Genomic DNA, 7,626 nt, shown 5'->3' with positions numbered 1-7,626 from the left:
AACATGTGTGAAGAAACAAACATGGGGAGAGAAAGGTTACAGGGGAAAGCATTTAGACTTCACCTTTAGTGGATTTACTAAGGGAAACATCTGGGGTTTCTTATAGCCCCCTTCAGGACAGACATGTACCTACTCCACATTCTTGTGGATCACAATATATTTTTAAAACATTTTTGTCATTTTAGCAGACGCTCTTATCCAGAGCGACTTACAGTTAGTGAGTGCATACATTTTTGATACTGGTCCCCCGTGGGAATCGAACCCACAACCCTGCCGTTGCAAGCGCCATGCTCTACCAACTGAGCTACAGGAGGCCTATATATATAGAAACTAATATGGTCATTGGTCACATAGCAACAACATAACCCCTTAGTCTACTGGGTCTGCCCTCTTTTTCCTTCCTCTCTCTATGTCATCATATTAGTACAGACATGGACCACTTCTGTATGGGTTCATATCAGTAGAAGTCAAATCTGAATGTGGTTTAAGAAGACTGACAGCAATATGGTGTATAGAGATTTTTTTTTAAAGTGTTGCTTTACATAATAAGAAATGTATAGGAATGTTCAAGATGTAAATGCATTGATTCAACTCAGCAATACAGAGAGTAAAAGGAATATGTCCTTAAATTAAATTATATTTCAAAGCAATACAATGATGTGGGGAATCATCACTTTTTATTTGACAAATGAGAATTAATACAAAATACAAAATGCAACACACCCTCTTTATTCAAGTTCAATAGTGGAACACTCATCTGGCTCCTATAACGACTACTGAATAAATAACATTTTATTAAAAAAAACATATAGACATAGAAGTGGAAAGTATGGAAAATGTAAATGAAAATAAGCATTAATTGAGTTAAAAACAAACTATACATAAAAAGTATTTAGTCAGCCACCAATTGTGCAAGTTCTCCCACTTAAAAAGATGAGAGAGGCCTGTAATTTTCATCATAGGTACACGTCAACTATGACAGACAAAATGAGAAAAAAATATCCAGAAAATCACATTGTAGGATTTTTAATGAATTCATTTGCAAATTATGGTGGAAAATAAGTATTTGGTCAATAACAAAAGTTTCTCAATACTTTGTTATATACCCTTTGTTGGCAATGACACAGGTCAAACGTTTTCTGTAAGTCTTCACAAGGTTTTCACACACTGTTGCTGGTATTTTGGCCCATTCCTCCATGCAGATCTCCTCTAGAGCAGTGATGTTTTGGGGCTGTCGCTGGGCAACACAGACTTTCAACTCCCCTCCAAATATTTTCTATGGGGTTGAGATCTGGAGACTGGCTAGGCTACTCCAGGACCTTGAAATGCTTCTTACGAAGCCACTCCCTTCGTTGCCCGGGCGGTGTGTTTGGGATCATTGTCATGCTGAAAGACCCAGCCACGTTTCATCTTCAATGCCCTTGCTGATGGAAGGAGGTTTTCACTCAAAATCTCACGATACATGGCCCCATTCATTCTTTCCTTTACACGGATCAGTCGTCCTGGTCCCTTTGCAAAAAAACAGCCCCAAAGCATGATGTTTCCACCCCCATGCTTCACAGTAGGTATGGTGTTCTTTGGATGCAACTCAGCATTCTTTGTCCTCCAAACACGACGAGTTGAGTTTTTACCAAAAAGTTCTATTTTGGTTTCATCTGACCATATGACATTCTCCCAATCCTCTTCTGGATCATCCAAATGCACTCTAGCAATCTTCAGACGGGCCTGGACATGTACTGGCTTAAGCAGGGGGACACGTCTTGCACTGCAGGATTTGAGTCCCTGGCGGCGTAGTGTGTTACTGATGGTAGGCTTTGTTACTTTGGTCCCAGCTCTCTGCAGGTCAATCACTAGGTCCCCCCGTGTGGTTCTGGGATTTTTGCTCACCGGTCTTGTGATCATTTTGACCCCACGGGGTGAGATCTTGTGTGGAGCCCCAGATCGAGGGGAGATTATCAGTGGTCTTGTATGTCTTCCATTTCCTAATAATTGCTCCCACAGTTGATTTCTTCAAACCAAGCTGCTTAACTATTGCAGATTCAGTCTTCCCAGCCTGGTGCAGGTCTACAATTTTGTTTCTGGTGTCCTTTGACAGCTCTTTGGTCTTGGCCATAGTGGAGTTTGGAGTGTGACTGTTTGAGGTTGTGGACAGGTGTCTTTTATACTGATAACAAGTTCAAACAGGTGCCATTAATACAGTTAACGAGTGGAGGACAGAGGAGCCTCTTAAAGAAGAAGTTACAGGTCTGTGAGAGCCAGAAATCTTGCTTGTTTGTAGGTGACCAAATACTTATTTTCCACCATTATTTGCAAATAAATTCATTAAAAATCCTACAATGTGATTTTCTGGATTAGTTTTTTCTCAATTTGTCTGTCATAGTTGACGTGTACCTATGATGAAAATTACAGGCCTCTCTCATCTTTTTAAGTGGGAGAACTTGCACAATTGGTGGCTGACTAAATACTTTTTTTCCCCACTGTAACTGTTAAAGTTGTTATAGTAGGTCGGCCAACCAAGTATAAACCCACCTTTAGTCCCAGAAAATATTCACATATAGCAGATATGCACCTGCATGTAAAAAGCATGACATTATCTAAAATACAACATATTAAAGAAATACAACAAATTCTACTTTTAAACAAAACAGGCACTACACTCTTTTTCAATCAACAAACTGAAATCAAAGAGGGGTAAGTGTAATTTTTCAAGAATATTAACAACAATCAACAATAACAAAGCATACAAGATCCCAAAAGCTGAAAACGTCAACTTGCTAAATCATAGCATTTAGTATTTGTAACATTTCATTAAATGATATTTGACTCAGTAAACGCTATCATAAATCAATGGTCATTCAGCTCACAGTTCATACTGTAATGATCACACGGATGATTCGGTCTGTTCGATGACATCATCAGATCGTAACTCGTCTTGAGGAGATTTGGTTGTTGAACACATGCCTATAGGAATATAACGGACGGAGAGTAGCATTAGAGTTAAACTGATTCAACTGCTCGTTCAACTGCACAGCAATAAAATGTAATCCTTCAGAAGTAATGAAAATGTTAGTTTGCCTTTTCTGGGGGAAGAACATTTCCGTAGAAGACATTTAACAGAAATAGCTGCCACTGGGCACTTTGTCTATTTACATTTGAAATGAACCATTTGAGTCAACATTACTTGATAACAGTAATACAAGAGCATGACATAAAGAAGGAAAATATCAAGCTGGATAAGCTTCTTGTAGATACACACTGAAATAAAGTGGTCACCTTGAGCCCTGCAGCATTTCACCATCAGAATGATAGACACCAGTAGAAAGGGAGACAACACCAGTAGACCACACAGCAGCCTGGACAGCAGAGAGATGGAGACAACAGAACCTGGAGGGACTATCAAAACATATGTTTTACCATCAAGACACACACACACACACACACACACACACACTGCTCTTCTCACCTCTCACAGTCACCCAGCTCTCTGGTGATTCTCCTTCATTAGATTTACACTTATAGAAGCCTTCATCTGACTTGGATACTGCAGGGATGGTCATCTCTCCTGTGGTCTCATTCCTGATGAGTACTCCATCTTTGTAGAAATCAACCTTGGGGTTTGGGTTTGTTTCCTGATATCTATTTGTACAGAGCAGAGTCACAGAGTCTCCCTCAGTCATGGGATAGGCAGGGCTCTCCAGGATCACAGCACCAGCTGTGTATAATAATATATAAATAAAACTGTAAATCTGGAGTAATCACACACAATATTTTAATGTCTTATGAGCTTGTATTTTATATGAGATACATTCATTCAGTTTCAGAAATGAACATCATTATTATACATTGAAATGTAAAAAAGGTTAGTGAATGTTGTACAATAGACATACCAGCCACTGTGATGTTGACAGCATTACTGTACTCTCCTGATCCAGACTCACACCAGTACACTCCACTGTCCTTTTCAAGTGTGAACCTGATGGTACATGTGGACCCTGCTATTGATCCCCAGTTAGAGCCACACCCTGACTCCACTCCTCTCTCTCTGTATCTCTTCAGTATCCATCCAGTAGAGTTTCCCTTCTCCTCACAGCTTAGTGAGAGAGACTTTGATGTAAAGTGTTGAGTTCTGTTGGGTCTTATTCTGAGAGACACTGAAGGATGCAGGTCTGAAACAAAGAGAGACAGACTCAAACCTAGTTATACTGTACACACACATGAGGGTGACTTCAATATGATTCAATGCAGTTTCAATGCAGTTAGTTACCTCCTGACCAGAGAAACTGAGGTTCACTGTAGAGTGTGTCATAGACTGGGTCTCCTCTCCCAGCTGTACACACATATCCTCCTGTGTGATTAGGACCAGCAGGGATCAGAGTGTAGGAGTCTTCAGTAGTCCCATTGCCAGATAGAGGCTCTACAGAGTAGGACCTGTCCAATAGGGAGGGTAACCCAGCTCTGTAGGGAACCGTTCGGTACCAGAAGAACCTCCAGCCTGTAGATGACTCTTTAACCCCACAGCTCAGAGTAACTGAGTCTCCAGGGTTCAGCCACTGAGGAGAGACACTCAGGACAGCTTGGGGTTTATCTGTTATGAAGGATATGATATTATTAAAATGTTCAGTCTTTAATTAAATCATTTTAATATAAAATGTTTACTCATTTTGTTATTATGGTATTGTACCTTACCCCAAAATCAAACTATAGTTTTATTCCATCATTGATCTCACTTTCTGCTATTTGACCTCATCCCTTTTGTATTTTTCTCACTATTCTGTCTCTTTCTCTTGCAATCCCATAAAAACAGACTTACCTAACACGGTCAATTGTATAGCATTCCTTGTCTTGGAGTGTTTTAAGCCATTGATTTTCTGAAGACCTTCACAGGTATATAGACCATTCTTTGCAGGACTGATTCTGTACTCAGGCTCTGTTTTCGAGTAGAACGACTTCCCACTGCTATAAAAAGCATACTCAATCTCTTCTCCTCCCTGTATGTTACATCTGAGAGTGACAGTCTCTCCACTGAATATCTGAGGCCAGTTGGGTTGGAGGATCAGAACAGCCACAGGTCTCTCTGTACAGACACACCACAGAAAAATAAATACAATCACACAACTTAGAATGTAAAATAATGTTGATCAGCATTTATCACAATATGACCATATCATAAGTTGCCATTTCTGAACATACAGTATGCAGTCTGAACTGTCTGACTTACCAAGATCTAGTCATCAGAATACTGACATATACAGTGATGTCTACACAGACATAAACAATTACTCACCAATCACAGTGATAGTGACAGGATCCCTGATGATTGATGATATGGATCTGGACTGGATCTCTCCCTGACACCAGTAGAGACCCTGGTCAGACACCAAAGCTCTACTGATGGTGAAGGTGGCTCCTGTTGTAGTGTGTCTGTCAGACTGGGGCACTAGTTTTTCAGTGTTGTCTTTGAACCACGTATAGCTCCAGTAAATGTAAGGCCAGAATGAACACGTCAGAGTTACTGTCTCTCCAGTGTACACAGGGTTTGGTGTTACGGTCAGTGTAGCTTTGGGCAGGGCTTTGAGAAAAGAGAATAATTTACAGATCTGGATACATGCTTAGCAATATCCAAAGATGTAGCTGTTTTCATACTATAAAAAAAAAGTCCATTATAGGTGTATGTTGACTTGATTTGGTTTCAGTTTAAAGTATACATCTGTTTTTCTCCTACATAAAAAAAAAGACTTTCACACAATAGAATATTATGAAGATCTTATGCTTCTCAACATTTAAGTAAGTGATGGTTATGTTATTAAACTCACCAGCAACAATGATGGTGAGAGATGGGCTGAGATACGTCTTCTGGGGCCGTCTTGTCCTTGTCCCCTCACACTGGTACTGACCAGCCTGGTCAGAGAGAGAGAAGGTGATGGTTTCACTGGGCGGACTGGGAAGCAGTTGGTTGTCTCTGTGCCAGCGGTACGTCCAGTCTCTGTAGTCTGATATGTCACACTGCAGAGTGACTGTCTCTCCAGAGTAGAGGGGACCCTGTGGAGAGACACTCACTGAGGCGGTGGGCAGAGCTGTGGAAGCACAGTTATGTATGAAGACAAATGCAGTCAGAGCACAAATCTCTACAAAGTATGATCTTGGAGGCACTGATGTGAATGAGAGATAAGATGACTTACCCGTCACCGTCAGTCTGACTGGATCACTCCACTTAGAATACTTCTTATCACCACTGTCTGAAATCTTAACCTCACTGATCTCATATTCATGTTCCCTACTGAGAGAGTCTACACCATCCTTGCGCCATGTGTATTTCCAGTCAGTGACTTTTCCCCTCTGTATGTTACATCTAAGAGTGACAGACTCTCCACTGAATATCTGGGAGGATTTGGGGTGTATGGTCAGATCAGCCTTTGCCTGTCCTGCACAAAATAAAACCAGCATGACACAATTGATTTACACATGTTATTTTGAAACACTCAAAACACTATCCAAAAGCACCTTTAAAAATCACAAACAAAGAAATATGATGAAGCATTAAGAGATGAAGGCTTGATCAAGTGTGCAAATATCTACCATCATCATCTTCAGAGTGTCCAGAGTAGATGTGTGTACTCAGCACTACAACAAAGATATTAGCTTGAAATAAACAACATGCCCTATTCCTGTTACTGTTTACCAAATCCATCCTGTACTTTATTTTAAAGGTGCTATCTGCGATTTCTACATTGATTTCTGCACTTTAAAATCAATCATAGCCATTTATTATTGAAGAGTTTAACTTTTAATTCCCTCATTAGCTTAGTACAACTGTCTTATCCCATCATAACCTAAAATATATGATTATTTTATGACAATTATTTTAAACAATGTAGATGAATGAATTTCCTTAGCCCCATCCCTCAGCCGTATACCACAACAAGTGGCAGGCTGACTGCTTTGTGGTAGTTTGGAATACAGACTGCAGCTTTAAATGTCCACTGACTTCCTATGTTGGCACCTGACTTCCCATAAATGGCACCGACTTCCCAGAGACAGTACAGAGACCCAAAACACCACTCATTAATTTCCAAGCACAGTTTACTATTACTGTAGCGAAGGAACCCTCAACCATTTACAATAATCACAACTTGATACTACAACACATTCAACAAATATTGCATTTTGTATTCATTGTTATTGACAGCACATTTTGCAACCACTGAGTTAGTGCCAATCTTTAGTTCCGGAGTGATGACCTGGTTAAATGCAGACCACCACACTAACCAGGTCTGCATGGCACCGGCAATACATGCTCAGGTTCTCAGAGATGCAACATCAATGTAGTGTGGCCACTCTCTCACTTCATAGCTACACCACATTTGCTGCAATTTCCTTTTAGTGCCGTTTAAAGTGTTTGCAATGTTTTCTCAATATGGGATAAAACACCATTTACATTAATGTCTTATTCCTTTCTTTCTTAAAGGCTAAGTAAATCAGGTAATTAGTGTTCATACACAGACACACTAACTCAGTACTTACTGTCACGATTTAACTGGATATGAACCCAAATGCAGACAACTACACCGAGCCAGAGAAGGTTTAACAGGTTTATTTACAAAGTTCAATTGTCCAGGTTTCCAAAAA

At 40.1% G+C, this 7,626-nt stretch overlaps 1 protein-coding gene across 1 annotated transcript; it reads right to left on the bottom strand.

The window, feature by feature from the left end:
• Nucleotides 1–3,416: 3,416 nt before the first annotated feature.
• Nucleotides 3,417–6,269, bottom strand: LOC121571320 (Fc receptor-like protein 5). The gene is made up of 7 exons (XM_045222271.1): nucleotides 6,255–6,269; nucleotides 5,814–6,039; nucleotides 5,285–5,569; nucleotides 4,811–5,074; nucleotides 4,265–4,585; nucleotides 3,888–4,166; nucleotides 3,417–3,712 (listed from the first exon to the last, which is right to left on the bottom strand). The coding sequence occupies exons 1-7, from the start codon at nucleotides 6,267–6,269 to the stop codon at nucleotides 3,417–3,419; spliced, it is 1,686 nt and encodes a 561-aa protein (XP_045078206.1).
• Nucleotides 6,270–7,626: the final 1,357 nt, after the last annotated feature.

The sequence above is a fragment of the Coregonus clupeaformis genome, chromosome 8 (assembly GCF_020615455.1).
Source record: "Coregonus clupeaformis isolate EN_2021a chromosome 8, ASM2061545v1, whole genome shotgun sequence".
Classification (NCBI taxonomy): Eukaryota; Metazoa; Chordata; class Actinopteri; order Salmoniformes; family Salmonidae; genus Coregonus; species Coregonus clupeaformis.
This window is presented reverse-complemented; position numbering and strand designations above follow the sequence as displayed.